The sequence below is a fragment of the Microcaecilia unicolor genome, chromosome 10 (genome assembly GCF_901765095.1).
Source record: "Microcaecilia unicolor chromosome 10, aMicUni1.1, whole genome shotgun sequence".
Classification (NCBI taxonomy): Eukaryota; Metazoa; Chordata; class Amphibia; order Gymnophiona; family Siphonopidae; genus Microcaecilia; species Microcaecilia unicolor.
In genome coordinates, this window is record NC_044040.1 from 89,512,893 (window position 1) to 89,529,816 (window position 16,924).

The following is a 16,924-nucleotide window of genomic DNA, read 5'->3' on the forward strand; positions in this document are numbered from 1 at the left end:
TGCCTGGACTGGATTGCTAAAGAAAACTAGGCTGCCCAGGACAATAGCCCTGGTGTCGTGAAGATAAGAGCGAGCCTGACCCAACCAAAAAGAACTTGAAGACATGTCCTCAGGAAGACGCTGAGTCTATAAGTCACCCAGGTCTTGCACCAACTTCATGGAGTCCTCAAACAATAGCTGCCCTGAAAAGTGAGCTGAACCAGCCATCATTAGAAGCTGCATTCACCACCCAGCAGCGCAACCACATCAAATGGCAGGCTGTGACTGCCACAAATGTCTGTTTATTTGACACCCGAAACAAATCATAGAAGAAAACTGGCAAATAAGCCTGCCTCGACTACATCTGGCAAGTGAGGAGGCAGTTGACTGTCTGCCTTCTGGAAGGGATCTGATATCTGTTGCCGCCAGCTACGGCACAGCTTAGCAGCCTACAAGCTGCAGATAGCCACCTTCAGGGAGACAGAACTGAAATATCAGCTGAAAGCTGTGTTGAAATCACCCATTGAGACTAAGATGGTTTAAAGGGAACCATAGAGAGGGGGACCAACGCAGAGAAGGAACCCCTGAAGTGGTCTGATACGACTCAGGCCCATGGGGGAATGTCCAAAAAAAAAGAGAACCTTGTGCTCATAACTTGAACCCATTCTCATATCCTAGACTTGGTAGAGAAAGTAAAATCTGACTTGGGTTGGGATCTGTTGCTGAGGAGCAAAAGAAAGAAAGGACTTCCCAAGCCTATATGGAACAGCACTCCCCGATAAGCCAAGATTTGTAAGGGAAACAACTGACTCTTGGTGACACTGATTACCAATCCTAAGGACTGAAGATGAATAGGTATCTTGGATGAAGTTTGCAGAGTCTCTTGATAGAGAGAGACACAAATCAGCCAGTCACGAGGAGAACCTGCAATCCATCCTCACGAAGGAAAGCTGCCACCATGACCTTTCAAAAATGTCCTCGGCAACATGGAAAGGATGAATGACATGGTCATAAATCGCTAAGATCCCTCTGCAGCAAGGAGCACTGGGAATATGAAAGTAAGTTTCCTTGAGGTCCAGGGAGGCTAGAAACTCTCCCCACCAGACAGAACTATTACACACTGCAAGGTTCCCATTGTGAAAAGCTGAACCGTAAACACCCTAGACTCTTATGATGTCCAAACTCAGCTGGAAGGAAGCTCTCTGGTTAGAACTACAAAGCAAAGGGAACAACGTCCCATTCCCCAATTGCAACTGGGGACAGACTCGACTGTGCCTAAAGGAAGCAGCGTTGGCAAGGTGGCAAGAACTGCCTGACAGTGTTTGAGCTTGCATGTAACATTGCTTTTGACTCGTAACCACTTGTAACCACTCGCCTCCACCTACCCTCCTCTCTTCCTTCCGGTTCACATTAATTGATTTGATTTGCTACTTTATTTATTTTTTGTCTATTAGATTGTAAGCTCTTTGAGCAGGGACTGTCTTTCTTCTATGTTTGTGCAGCGCTGCGTATGCCTTGTAGCGCTATAGAAATGCTAAATAGTAGTAGTAGTAGTACTGCAAGAAAAATCTGTAGTGAAGTCCAGGTTGTAACTGTGCAATAGAAAAACTAAGACACATTTGAGCTGAGGTAATCTTGGTCCACTCCTTCTGAAACCAGTACAGGAGTCCTGCCTGAGGAGTGAAGTGAGACTCCATCATTGGAAGATGCAGCAGGCATAGGTTGATCTGGAGTTGAAACAGAGCTCATTCTATCAGCAGCCAGGTGGCTTGTCGTAGTGAAAGTGGAAACCCAGAAAGAGGTTTTCCTGGCCCCACAAAACCTACGACAAAACCAAGCGGATTAAAACTCATCCTTATACTCGTCCTCTGGCAATCTCCGAGACTTGGAAGTCCTTCAGGTCCTTACCCAACTGCCCTAGATTTTCTCCAGTCTCAAGATTACTTCCAAAAGGCAGGTTGCCAAATATGACTTGGAAGCCACATCAGTGGTCTGATGCCTAAGCCAGCGCTAATTTCTTACAGATAGAGGCGAGAATTGGCTGGTGTCACTGTGCACTATAACTGCAGCGCATTGGAGCCAACAAGTGCGGCTGAGAACCAGACACAGCTGGTGTAGCAGAATATGGCTGTTGCACCATTGCGCACTACAGACAGCAAGCTGCAGTGGGTCGTGAGGCAGTACCCCTAGAGCTCTGTGCTTACTCTCAGCTGATTGCAACGACTATTAAGCTACCTCTACGCTGAAGTAGCTCCTGGACCACACCTCATGAAATTTAGGTACCCCTACCATGAAAAGATGGCAAAAATATCATAGAAGCAATTAGAGGTACCGGGTACGCTGCAGATACCAGGGTAGCTGAGGCTAGTATGCAAAGGTGTGGCCAGAATCAGTGTGTGTAGGAGGGGGGGGGAAGAGAGAGAGAGAGACACTTTAGTACTGTAGAGTTCTGGTAACTGTTCCAGTCATGTAAGAACTACTTGACCAGGCAAGCAATAAAGAGAGAATGAAATAAAATATGCCCCACTGGAAATCTAGCTGAACCCACAGTTTCTAATAGGATGGATAAAACCAGCCTTGAAACTGTAACCTTCAGGCTGAAAGGCCAGCCACAGGCATCTATCAGATGACTTTCAGATAGTCAGTACTTTCCAAGCTGCAGCTTAAGGCTCTCCCTGCCACAGGACAGCTGCAGGGGACTAATGGGTCTCCGACCTAGCCCCTGGAAAGCTGTAGAAGACCCGAGGACTCCCACAGGAGTCTGCAAACCTCCCCAGGCCTCCTTTCTTAGAAGCCCTTAAATAACCAATATAATGAAACTGGGAGTGATCCACACCAGTTCCCCAGTCACATTTCTGAAAAGCCTACATATAAAACTGCCTGAATCGCAAGCAGATCAGGCCCCAGGGGAGCACTGGGGCTTCAGCATTGCCATGTGGAGTGGCAAGAAAGCTGGAGCCATCAAGCGCGCACACACACCCAAGAAAACAAGTGCCCTGCGCCCACCAAAATGAGCTGGGAAGAAAGGAGCACACTGCTCCACGGAGTTGGCCTGTACAGTGGAACTCCAGCACGGGAAACTGCAGCAGCCCAGTGGCTCCCACACTAGGAGCCGCTTTTGCTCTGCCCACTGGCGCAGATAGAATAATGACTACTCACCCTTTCGGGAATCACTGTCACATGCCAAGTCGGTCCTCACACCATTCAGCCGGTACTGCAAACCGGCATGAGCTTGTCGTGCTGGACAAATCTCAGACTAAGATTTTTTTTTTTAAACAGTGCTCAAACGGCATTTATTTATTTATTTATTTTAAGGCAGGAGACGACGCCGGAGCAAAAGAAACCTCAGACTCCTTTTAAAGTCAGGAGAGTGAGAACCACAAACCCCAGTCAGGCAGAGAAGAGGGGTTGAAGGGGGAGAAAGGGAGGGACCTGGCACCACCAGGTGTACACCCAAGTCCCAGGACCGGGACACCTCAGACCCCAGAAGCTCAACTAGACCCAGGGGACCAGGCCAGGAGCCAATCAATCCAGAGCTGCACAGATATGACCATCCACCTGCTAGATACTACTACTACTACTACTACTTAACATTTCTAGAGCGCTACTAGGGTTACGCAGCGCTGTACAATTTAACAAAGAAGGACGGTCCCTGCTCAGGTGAGCTTACAATCTAAAGGACAAAATGTCAAGTTGGTGTAGTCTAGATTTCTGAGCATAGGTGTGATGGTTAGGTGCCAAAGGCGACATTGAAGAGGTGGGCTTTGAGCAGTGATTTGAAGATGGGCAGGGAGGGGGCTTGGCGTATGTGCTCAGGGAGTTTGTTCCACGCTTGAGGTGAGGTGAGGCAGAAAGGGCGGAGCCTGGAGTTGGCGGTGGTGGAGAAGGGTACTGAAAGGAGGGATTTGTCTAGAGAGCGGAGGTTACGGGTAGGAACGTAAGGGGAGATGAGGGTAGAGAGGTAGGGAGGGGCTGCGGATCGAGTGCATTTGTAGGTTAGGAGGAGAAGCTTGAACTGTATGCGGTACCTGATCGGAAGCCAGTGAAGTGACTTGAGGAGAGGGGTGATATGAGCGTATCGGTCAAGGCAGAAGATAAGACACGCAGCAGAGTTCTGAACGGATTGAAGGGGGGATAGATGGCTAAGTGAGAGGCCAGTGAGGAGTAGGTTGCAGTAGTCAAGGCATTGTGAATTTTTTTATAGATTACATTTCTATTAATAGGGAAATGCAGAATGTGATATTCTCTGCATGATGATACAGCATTACGTGGGGATAATTCAATGATAGAGAGAATACTGAAGGTGACTGCACATGACCACATATAGTAAACCTCTGAAGTTCTCTCTATCTCCACCTGCTGGTAGAGGGACATAACCCACAAGTCTCTGGATTGATCTGTGGGACGCTATGGAAGTGTTTTTTGAACCTCTCCAATTGTGCAGTTTTCTAAATTCTCAGGGTAGGACGGGTGTAGATCCCAATACTTAGCTGTTCAAGAGTTTAAAGGGGAAAGGGTACCTGTATCCTTCTCTTTTTTTTTTTTTTTGTAATACTTTTCTTTATAATCCAACCAGTGGCGTTCCTAGCGTGGATGGCACCCGGGGCAGATTGTCGATGCCCCCCCCCCCCCTGCGAAATGACACTTCACCCCTCCCCGTCGAAATAACACCCCCCCCCCCAGGTGCACGCCACAGGCGCGCGCCGCAGCACCCCCCAGCGGCGTGCACCCGGGGGGGGGGGTGTTATTTCGACGGTGAGAGGTGAAGTGTCATTTCGCGGGGGGGGGGGGGGGGGGGGGGGGCGCATCGACGATCTGCCCCGGGTGCCATCAGCAGGTCAGGAATCTGATGATCTTACTGCAGTGTGGGTGTTTCGTAAGGACTCGCCACCTTCCTATAAACCTAAAGCTCTCCAGGTTCTGAATATGTCTGCTTCTGATCCTGCCACCACTACTTCTGCTAATCTTAAAACGGTGAGCACTAGAAGACCGCTACAGTCTTTAGCAGTGCTATACTTTTCTTTATAATCCAACCAGTGGCGTTCCTAGCGTGGATGGCACCCGGGGCAGATCATCGATGCGCCCCCCCCCCCCCCCACCTGCGAAATGACACTTCACCCCTCCCCATCGAAATAACACTCCCCCCCCGGGTGCACGCCGCTGGGGGGGGGGAGGTGCCGCGGCGCGCGCCTGTGGGCTCTGACTTTGCGAACGAGCGAAGTTCACAAAGTCGGAGCCCACAGGCGCGCGCTGCAGCACCCCCCAGCGGCGTGCACCCGGAGCGGACCGCCCCCACCCCCCTTGGTACGCCACTGAATCCAACTTCCTTTGGAATTTATTAAGGACTCACCTAATTGTGGACTAATCAACCAAGTAAAAATGTCTTCATTGTTGTATCTCTTGATCGTACTTTTTTTCCTTCAATCTTGGTGTTAGTTTATCAAAGATCATTGTGTCTTTGTAAAATTTAAAACCATAAATAAAAAAAATCCTATATAATAAAACGCACCTCCAACATTCTGAAGCTGACTGCATGGCTGAGGCATTCCTGCTCTCTGTATCCATCTCCTGAATTGACATCACGTACTTCCGAGTTCGTCACAAGCAGAAGTGGCCAACCACACGAGGTTTCTCGCCTTCAGAATGTTGGAGGTGCATTCCATTAAATAGGATTGGTCAGTTCCTTGAAACACAGCCAGAGCTCAGCGTCCTGCACAGTAACGCTCAGACACCAGAGAGAGAGAGGAGGGGCCTGACACCAGGGGGGAGGGGAGGTATCTCTGTCACACACACACACTCTCTCTCTCACACACTATCTCTCACACTGTATCACATTCACTCTCTGTGTGTCACACAGTCACTCACACACAGTCTCACAGACACACTCGCACCCAGACTCACTCTCTCTCTCTCACACACAGTCACTCTCTCACATACTCTCTCCAAGGAAAACCTTGCTAGCGCCCGTTTCATTTGTGTCAGAAACGGGCCTTTTTTACTAGTAAATAAATAAATGTTAGATGGTTTTATAGGCAATCAATTCAATAGCCTAAAAAAAAAGTCCTTCCAGTTCAAATAACCATGATTCAATATAATAGGCATCAACAGCTTAAAGAAAAAAAATAAAACAATTTATCTGAGCTTACAGTGCAATAGTGACTTATTGAAATATGATTCTACAGACAGACAGCATTTCATTTTACTGCTGCATCAGGGAACTATAGGGCCACTCAAACAAACAGCACACTCTCTCTTGTGTGCCTGAATGTTCAGCACTAAAGCTGAACTCTGGCCACCATTGGTGAGACATCATCCTATATAATAAAACGCACCTCCAACATTCTGAAGCAGAGAAAGTGAAGCCTTCAAGCCTTGAAGCATTCCTGCAACGTTCCGGAACTATGTGTCGTCAATTGAGAAGATGGAGCCTTACAGAGCGCACAAATGCTTCAAGGCTTCACTTTCTCACACACACACTCACTTTCTGTCTCTCACATTCTCTCTCTCTCTCACACAATCTCTCACACACTCTCTCTCTCATTCTCTCTCACATACACACTCTCTCTCAAACATACACACTCTGAGGAAAGGGGGGCATGGAGCACGCAGGGGAGGAGAGGGAGGGGGGAGGGGGGGCCTGCACCTCGGATGGAAGGGGGCCCTCAAACTCGAAGGGGAGGAGAGGGAGGGAAAGAGGGGGTCATGGAACTCGGAGCCCCCCACATACACACTCACTCTCTGTCTCTCACATACACTCTCTGACACACACACACACTGTCTCTCACTCATTCTCTCTCTCACTCACACACTCCATCTCTCTCACACACTCTCTCTCAAACATACACACTCCGAGGAAAACCTTGCTAGCGCCCGTTTCATTTGTGTCAGAAACGAGCCAGTTTTACTAGTTTTCAATACAAGTCACCATGAGAATAGGTAAGGGAAAATTAGGTTCTTACCTTGGTAATTTTCTTTCCTTTAGTCATAGCAGATGAATCCATTTCGAATGGGTTGTGTCCACCTACCAGCAGGGGGAGATAGAGAGCACTGAAAACTATAGTGCCTCTTGGCCAGCTAGCTCCATCTGCCTCTCAGTATTTGAAGCTTCCAAAGCAGTGTTACACTGCAAAGTAGAATAACATGAACTTTCCTCACAGCGAACGAACGCCCCAGAACAGGAGCAGTAATTCAAAGGAGGGACGAACTCAACCTCTTCTAACATAACAAAAATCCTGAAGAATGTTTTCCAACTTCTCCCAATGAGGGAACGTATCTACAGGAAAAACTGAACCCAAAACAGCATTAATCAAACAATCAATCAATCAGGGAGGGCTCATGGATTCATCTGCTATGACTAGAAAATGACCAAGGTAAGAACCTAATTTTCCCCTCCTTGTCATCAAGCAGATGAATCCATTACGAATGGGATGTATCAAAGCAATCCCTAGATAGGGTGGGAACAGGCCACACCACGCACAAGCACTTGTGCTCCAAAATGTGCATCCCTCCTGGCAGCCATATCCAGCCTGTAATGTCGGGCAAATGAGAGCTTAGACGCCCATGTCGCTGCACTGCATATCTCTTGAAGAGAGAGTGCTCCAGTTTCAGCCCAAGAAGAGGAAATCGCTCTTGTGGAATGTGCCTTAAAGGCTTCAGGTGGAGGCCGGCCAGACAGCAGATGTGCTGAAAAAAATAGCTTCTTTGAGCCAGCGGGCTATAGTGGCTTTAGACGCTGGAGACCCTCTGCGAGGACCTGACAACCAAACAAAAAAGGTGGTCAGAGGTCCTGAAAGCATTTGACATGCGCAGATATTGCAACAGAGTCCTTCGCACATCTAGAAGGTGCAATTGCCCAAAAGATTCCGGAAACTCCTCTCTAAAAAAGGAGGGCAGGAAAATAGGCTGGTTTAGCTGAAACACTGAAACCACCTTAGGCAGAAAGGAAGGCACCATACGTACCATAACTCCGGACTCTGAGAATTGCAGAAATGGGTCTCGACAGGACAGCACCTGGAGCTCAGACACCCGTCTCGCCGATGTAATGGCCACCAAAAAGACAGTCTTTAGGGTCACATCCTTCTCCGAAGCTCGCCTAAGCGGCTCGAAGGGCAAACACTGAAGGGCCTTTAAAACTAACCCCACGTTCCAGGCCGGACACGGAGCCCGCACAGGAGGACAGAGCCAAAGCACCCCTCTAAGAAACCGTGCCACATCCAGATAAGCAGCCAGGGAGAGGCCAGCCACCTTCCCACGAAAACATGCTAAGGCTGCCACTTGAACACACAGGGAATTATAGGCCAAGCCTTTTTTGTAAACCATCCTGGAAAAAGTCAAGTATCGGCGAGACAGAAGCCCACATGGGTGTAATCGCTTTAGCAGCACACCAAGCCTCAAACTGGTGCCAAATCCAAGCATAGGCAACGGAAATGGAATGTTTGCGGGCCTGAAGGAGAATGGAGATGACCTTGTTGGAATAGCCCTTGTCTCTCAATTGCACCCTCTCAATAGCCATGCCGTAAGACCAAAGCGGCAGGAGTCCTCCATGGTTACCAGCTCCTGTGACAACAGGTTCGGTACCAGAGGCAAAGGAAGGGGAGCCTCTACCAGCATCTGCCAGAGGTCCACATACCATGGCCGCCTGGGCCAATCCAGGGCAATGAGAACCACCTCTCCTTGATGAAGCCGAATCCGCAGGGCCAAGGAGGGAACACATACAGGAGGCCCTGAGACCAGGGTTGAGCCAAGGCATCCAACCCCGCCGAGCGAGGATCTCTCCGTCCGCTGAAAAAGCACGGGACTTTGGCATTTGCGCTTGACGCCATTAGATCCGCTATGGGCATTCCCCATTTGGCACAGATCTGAAGAAACACTTCGTCTGCCAGTTCCCACTCCGCTGGGTCGATTTGATGCCTGCTTAGAAAATCGGCTTGCATGTTGCTTTGACCTGCTATATGCACTGCAGAAAGAAGCTGCAGGTGTAGCTCGGCCCAGTGGCAAACCCAAGCGGACTCCGCGGCCAGTGCTCTGCACTGAGTGCCACCCTGTCGATTTATGTAGGCCACAGCTGTCGTGTTGTCCGACAGAACTCTGACAGCCAGCCGCTCCAAAGTCTTGTGAAAGGCCAGAAGAGCCTGGAATATCGCTCTCAGTTCCAAGCGATTGATGGACCACCCCGATTCCACGGGTGTCCACAGACCCTGGGCATAGCATCCCTTGCAATGTGCTCCCCAGCCGACCAGGCTGGCATCTGTTACCACCAGGCACCAATCGGGGAGCGCTAGCGGCATTCCTCACCGCAGCATGCTGTCTGAGAGCCACCACTCCATACTGAGTCGGGCCGCAGGGAGCCACATGAGTCTGCGCTGGTAATCCTGAGAAATTGGAGACCATCGTTGAAGCAGGGAACACTGCAGAGGTCTCAGGTGCGCTCTCGCCCATGGCACCACTTCGAAGGTGGCCATCATCGACCCCAATAGCTGGACTGTGTCCCAAGCTCGCGGGCGAGGCATCCTCAGGAGCAGACGGACCTGGTTCTGAAGCTTGCACCGCCTTTGCTCGGGTAGAAAAACAAACCCCGAGGCTGTGTCGAACCAGATCCCAAAATATCCTAGAGATTGAGAGGGGATCAGGTGACTTTTGGGTATATTGACAACCCAGCTCAGAGATTGAAGTACTGAGACCACTCTGGCTGTTACATGATGATTCTCTTCTGCAGAGTCTGCTCTGATGAGCCAGTCGTCGAGGTACGGGTGAACCCGAATACCCTCTCGTCTGAGAAAGGCAGTTACTACCACCATTACCTTGGAAAAGGTTCGGGGAGCTGTGGCGAGGCCAAAAGGCAAGGCCCGAAACTGGAAATTTTTTCCCAACACCGTAAACCAGAGAAACCGTTGGTGCGGGGACCAAATAGGAATGTGCAAGTAGGCTTCTTTCAGGTCCAGAGAAGTGAGAAACTCTCCTGGCTGTACCGCCGCAATGACAGAGCACAGGGTTTCCATGCGAAAATGCCGCAATGACTCTCAATGACTTGTTGACGTCCTTTAAGTCGAGTATGGGCCAAAAAGACCCTCCTTTTCGCAGCACCACAAAGTAAATGGAGTAACGGCCGGAGCCGAGCTCGGCGGGAGGCACAGGGACCACCGCCCCGAGGTGCAACAAGCCTTGCAAGGTCTCCTCTACCACCGCCCGTTTGACGGCAGAGCCGCATCGGGACTCCACAAACATGTCTCTCACTGGGGCATTGAATTCTAATCTGTAACCATCTCTGATCAGGTCCAAAACCCACTGATCTGAGGTAATCTTGACCTCGAGAAAGAGGGAAAGACGTCCTCCATCTGCAGGAATCGAGGAGTGGGCCGGCGCACCATCATTGAGAGGGTCGCCCATGAACTCCAGGAAAGTTAGAGGCAACAGCTACAGAGGCACTGCGGAGGTTCAGGAGAGTGGGAAAGGTAGGGAAAGGACGAACCAATGTGCCTACATCCACAGAGAAGAGTGTGGGGAAAGGCAGGGATAGGGCAAACCTATATGCCTGCATCTACATCGGGGGCCGGGTAAGGCAGCGAAAGGGCGAACCTATGTGCCTTTAAAGTGGGCACCACCAGCCACAACACCCCTGCTACAACTGGCAAAAGCACAGGAGCCACCACAGGCAGATTTCTGAAGGAGCTGAATAAGCTGTGTCCAACCCTGCTGGGGAGATAGAGAATACTGAGAGGCAGATGGAGCTAGCTGGCCAAGAGGCACTATGGTTTTCCGTGCTCTCTATCTCCCCCTGCTGGTAGGTGGACACAACCCATTCGTAATGGATTCATCTGCTTGATGACAAGGAAGTTGGTTTATTTTTCTTTAAATTGAGGATGCCCATTATACTGAATCATTAATAATTGAACAGGAATGATTTTTTTTTATACCAGTAAAGTAATTGCCTATAAAACAATCTAACATTTTGATCAGTAAGGCTCTCTCCTTCTCAAAGCTCTCGTTTTGAGTAACGTGTTAAGTGTAAGACCTATCTTCAGAGAACAGTTTTCTGGGTTAATATTTTTCTCTTCTCCTCTATATTTTGTTTTGTAACATTACCTGAAGTTAATACAGTCCACAGAACTGAATCATTGCTCTCTAATATCTATTTGATCAACACCAGGCAGAATTAATATTTACCTTTCTGCAAGCGGGACAGAGTCCATTCTCATCTGTGCGGATACGATGCCAACAAAAGCGGCAGATCTGGTACCCACAGGTACAGGGGAAGAAGTTGATATCATCAATCTCCAAGGGTTCCATACAAAGAGGGCATTCTACAGGATCGTCCTTTACCTCAGGGCTGCGAGACATCTTTACAGTATCACACAGCAAAGAGGGGTGAAAAAAAAGGAACCAAGACTCACAGTAACTTAAAGAACAAAAATTTTAAAATCCAGTAGAGTGAAGTTCTGCAAGAAAAAGACAATCCAAGAAAGGTTCATTAAAAAATTGCTATATAAAGAACGTATGTTCCATAACAACATACAAAACGTCATTAAAAACAGCAATTCCAACAAAATACAAATATATTTAGGCAGTAGTTAAAGCTTCATTCATTTTTGCATTTTACCCATCAGCTATCTCTCTCTAATTTTACATCAATAATATATTTCCAGTGAAAATGGTAAAATTAGGTCTTACCTGATAATTTTCTTTCCTTTAGTCTCAGCAACAGATGAATCCAGGAACTGGTGTGATGTAACAAAGCAATCCCATAATTAGGATGGGAAGCTGCCCCCCCCCCCCCGAGCGAGCACCGTCGCCCCAAAAAGCGCATCCTCCCATACTGCAACGTCAAATCTGTAGTGCTTAATAAAAGAATGGCAAGAAGCCCAAGTAGCCGCCCAACAAATGTCATCCAGAGTAAGGACCCCCGTTTCAGCCCAAGAAGTAGCCTGAGCGCGAGTCGAATGGGTACGCAAGCTATCAGGAGGAATCTGACCTTTCAGAAGGTAAGCCGAAAGAATGGCTTCTTTAAGCCACCGAGCAATGGTCGCTTTGGAAGCAGGAAAACCGTCTAGGGCCTGACAAAAGGACAAAAAGATGATCCGAACACCGAAAGTCATTTGTCATCTGAAGATACCGGAGGACACGAAGAACATCCAATAGCCTTAGAAGAGAAAAATTCTGCGGAAAGTCCGACCTCCGGAATGAAGAAAAAGTGGCCGATTCAAAAGGAAAGCAGACACAACTTTAGGCAAAAAAAGATGGAACAGTCCTCAGAGAAATGCCAGAGTCTGAAAATTGCAGAAAAGGTTCCCTACAGGACAGTACGTGCAGTTCAGAAATTTGACGCGCTGAGGTAATGGCCACCAAAAACACTGTCTTCAGACTGATATCTTTATCAGATGCCAAACGCAAGGGTTCAAACGGCGGACCCTGCAATTCACTGAGCACAAGATTCACCTTCAAGCCAGAACACGGATGTCATATAGGAGGCCTAAGGTGAAGAGCTCCTTTCAAAAACCGAGTAACATCAGAGTGAGCCAACAGAGAAGAGCCAGACACTGAACCACGGAAACAGGCAAGAGCTGCGACTTGAACCTGAAGGGAATTATAAGCCACACCCTTCTGCTACCCTTCCTGTAAAAATGCCAAAATCTGAGAAATAGAAGTCTTAAGGGGAGACCAACCCCGCTCTGCACACCAAGCGTCAAACGTGTGCCACACTCTGGCATAAGCTGTAGTAGTGGAACGCTTCCGGGCTCAAAGTAAAGTAGCAATGACTGAGCCAGCATAACCCTTCTTCCTCAATCTTGCCCTCTCAAAAGCCAAGTTGTAGGACCAAAGTGGGAGGCGACCTCCATCTAAACTGGGCCCTGATGGAGAAGTCCGAGAAGAACAGGCAGCCAGAGCGGAGGCTCCAGCAGAAGACGAACTAAGTCTGCATACCACTGACGATGTGGCCAATCTGGGGCTACTAAAACCACCGAACCGCGATGAAATCTGATCCGATGTAGAAGATGCCTGATTAGAGGCCACGGCGGGAAGACATAAAGACGATGTGCTTCCGGCCAGGGCTGTAACAGAGCGTCTAGACCTGCAGAGCCGACCTCTTTTCTTCTGCTGAAGAACTTGGGAACTTTGGCATTGGATTGGTTGCCATCAGATCCATTACAGGCGAGCCCCACTTTTGGCAGATCAAAATTAATGCTTCCGTCACCAATTCCCATTCCGCTGCATCCAGAAGATGACGGCTGAGAAAATCCATTGGACATTGTCCTGGCCTGCAATGTGAGCTGCTGACAGAGAAGATGAGACTCCGCCCAAAGCAACAGGCAGAGGCCTCCGTGGCCAGAACCCTGCTCTGAGTGCCTCCCTACCGGTTGATGTAAGCTACCGCCGATGTGTTGTTCGAGACAATTCGAACTGCCTGACTCTCCAGGATATCCTGAAAGGATTGAAGAGCTAGCGACACGGATTTCAACTTCAGTCTGTTGATGGGCCACTTCGCTTCCTTCACTGACCAACTCCCCTGAGCCACCCGGTGGAGACAATGCGCTCCCCAACCTGAGAGGCTGGCATCCGTCACTATCTGAAGCCACTGCGGGGATACTAAAGGCATTCCATTCTGCAGATTGGGAGCACGCAACCACCAAGTCATGCTGTCCCTCGCCAAAGGAAGCCAAGAGAGACGATGTTGGTAATCATGAGAGTCTGGAGACCATCGCAGTAAAAGGGCACGCTGAAGGGGTCGCATGTGAGCCCATGCCCACGGAACCACCTCCAGGGTGGATGTCATTGACCCGAGAATTTAATCCCAAGCCCGAGGGGAGGGAGTCTGAAGAAGACAGCGAATCTGTGAACAAAGCTTGAGTCTCCTGGCTTCTGGTAAGAAGACACGTCCCTGGGCTGTGTCGAAAACTACTCCCAGATAATCCAAGGACTGGGAGGGAACCAAATGACTCTTGGGCCGATTGATTACCCAAGGAACTGCACAACTCAAGAAGTGGCTGACAGACTCTCATGCTCCAAGTCTGCCTGGATCAATCAATCATTCAGATAAGGGTGGACTTTGATCACCTCTTTTCAAAGAAAAGCTGCAGCGACTACCATAACCTTGGAAAAGGTTCGAGGGGCCGTAGCCAGGCCAAAGGGTAGCGGGCAAAACTGAAAATGATGGCCTAACACAGCAAACCGAAGAAACTTCTGATGAGGAGGCCAACTGGGGATATGCAAGTAAGCCTCTTTCAAATCCAGACCCACGAGGAACTCTCCCGACTGAACAGAATCACCCACCGACCAGTCTCCATGTGGAAATGGCGGACTCGGACACACTGAGGTCAATAGGCCTGAAGGAGCCTCCTTTTCGAAGAACCACAAAGTAGATGGAATAACGACAGGTGGGTACCTCAGATTGAGGCACCAGGAACACCACTCCAAGGTCTAGAAACGCCTGCAAAGTGGCTTCTACTGCCGTTCTTCTGGCTTTTGTGGCACATCAAGATTCCAAAAAGAAATCTGTGACGGGCAAGGCAAATTCTAATCTGTAGCCATCTCTGATAAAATCCAAGACCCAGTGGCCTGTAGTAATCTTGGTCTACTCTTCGTAAAATAGGGTCAGCTGACCTCCTATAGGAAGAATCGAAAAGAGGACCTGCGCCCCATCATTGAGTAGGTCGCCCTTGGGCCTGAGGCCTGGAAGCCGCAGTCGACAATCGTTTGTCATTCCGAAAGGAAGACCGCTGCTGAAATCTGGAGCGCTGAAATGCCGAACTACGACCAGGTTGATGGCGGCGGGAGTCACGGAATCGAGGTTTAGAAGAGGCCGACCTCGCATTAGACTTGGGCTTATCTTCCGGTAGCCTCTGGGACTTCGAATCCCCCGGCCTTTCACAATTTTTTCAAGATCTTCACCGAAAAGAAGCTTCCCCCTAAAAGGAAGTCTGGTAAGAAGCTGCTTAGAAGCCATGTCTGCTGACAAGTGGCAGAGCCACAGGAGACATCGAGCCGAAACCGCTAAAGCCATCTGTTTAGCAGACACCCTGACCAGGTCATACAGGGCGTCTGCCAAATAAGTAAGAGCCGAATGCACAGGAGGACAAGCAGACGGGGGAGAAGCAGGATATGGAACCTGTTCTAAACCCTGCTGAAACCAAGAAAGGCATGCCCTGGTAGCATAAGAGCTGCAAATAGAAGCCTGTAAGGCCACGGCTACTACTTCAAAGGAACGTTTAAGGGAAGCTTCCAGACTTCTATCCTGAACGTCTTTAAGCACAACCCCACCTTCCACAGGAAGAGTGGTCTTCTTGGTGACAGCAGTAACCAAAGCATCCACTTTAGGTAAGGAAAAGGAATCTAAAGTAGAAGCAGACACCGGATAAAGACGGGCCATAGCCCTAGCCACTTTGAATTCGCTCTCAGGATCAGACCACTGAGCGGAAATCAGCTCTTGAATGGAAATCGTGCATAGGAAAAGCCTTAGAAGGTCTCCAAGTGCTTGCCATTTTTAAGTTAACTGAGGTTGACGCCTGAACCTCTGGATCTGAAATATTCACGGCTTCCAAGGCCTGCAAGATCAAAACAGGCAACTCATCACGATGAAAAATCCTGACAGCCGTTGGATCATCCTGTTCAGCAGGGAGAAAATCAGACTCTTCCAAGTCCTCCAGCCTAGGCCAGCCAGACTCACCTGAGCCCGCCAAAATGGAAGGAGGAGGGTCATGGGGTCCCAAGGACCCTTCCCTTAGGCAAAGAAGTTATCCTCCTACACTTAGCCACAGGATCCTCAAGCAGCAAGAGAGCCCAAATCAGGCTCTAGAGGAGGAGAACGAGGGGAGGATCCAGAGAGCCTTCTTTAATTAAATACCGAAGGAGACCGAAGGAGCAGTAGAAACTTTAGACAGCACTTCAGAAAGTGCTCCTGAGGTGCCAGGGACCGAGGCACCTTTACTGGAGAGGCGGGAAGTATCTACAGTAGAAAAAAGGCGCAGGCTCCACAACCGCCTCCGACGCGGGAAAAATCGATGCACGCCGCCGAAACAAACGTAAGGGAAGAATCCCCCCCAGTCTCCCCGGGCCCTTCCGAATCAGCGACAACCTCAGCACACCTAGCTAAACAAACACCTTCTGTGGAGCGGCAAGAGCTGCAGCAGGAGCACCACTTAACACCTTCCGCCGCCAAAAAATGGTCCCCCCCCCAGCTCCCTATCACCTCAGTATATCTCTGTCTCCAGCAGGTTGTGGACGGATATCTCCCAGCTCCTGGATTCTTCTTGGGGAGGCTCCTGGGCTGGTCTGCCAGTTGAGCTTGGGGGCGTGTGGTTGAATGGTGCCCACCTTAGGGACATACTTGTTTGTCAGGTCCCTGTCCTACCCAGTCTCCTCTGCTCTCTTAGCCCCCTATGCTGCAAAAAAAAAAAACCCTCTTTCCTCACAGCTCTGCAGCTTACAGCTGGCTAAACAAACAAAAAAAAAATAGAAGGCAGACGGGCTCATCAAATTTTCTGAACAGCTGTAGGGTGCTGAAGTAATGTTAAATTCCTTTGGAGAGCCACTGCTGCCGCTTGAAGCACTTTTTCTGCCTTGTTGTGTGCTTAGCTGTTTGGCGCCGTTTCACAGCCTCAACGGTTTGTCTATCAACAGACGCACTAAATGCGCATACCAAGGACTCCTGGGCCAATCCGGAGCCACCAGAATGACTACTAATGGATGTCACGCGATCCTGCCGACCACCCGCCCGATCATGAGCCATGGAGGAAAGACATACAGGAGATCCTGCGGCCACCTTTGCAACAGCGCGTCTATTCCTTCGGACCCGAATTCCCTGCTGAAAAAACGGGGTACCTTGGCATTGGAAAACCGGGCCATTAGATCCACTACCGGCATCCCCCAACGGGACGTGATCCGGTCGAACGCCACTCGAGAGAGCTCCCACTCTCCCAAATCCAACTGGGTCCAGCAGAGGAAATCCGCCTGC

At 49.5% G+C, this 16,924-nt stretch overlaps 1 protein-coding gene across 6 annotated transcripts in view; it reads right to left on the bottom strand.

The window, feature by feature from the left end:
* CNOT4 (CCR4-NOT transcription complex subunit 4) overlaps window positions 1-16,924 on the bottom strand; it is an 898,013-nt gene that overhangs the window by 810,677 nt on the left and 70,412 nt on the right. For all 6 annotated transcript variants that reach the window (XM_030215603.1, XM_030215604.1, XM_030215600.1 and 3 more), the window contains one exon: window positions 11,143-11,414. In XM_030215603.1, the coding sequence (XP_030071463.1) occupies window positions 11,143-11,316 (174 nt within the window). In that variant the 5' untranslated portion in view covers window positions 11,317-11,414. The remainder of the gene's footprint in view (window positions 1-11,142; window positions 11,415-16,924) is intronic.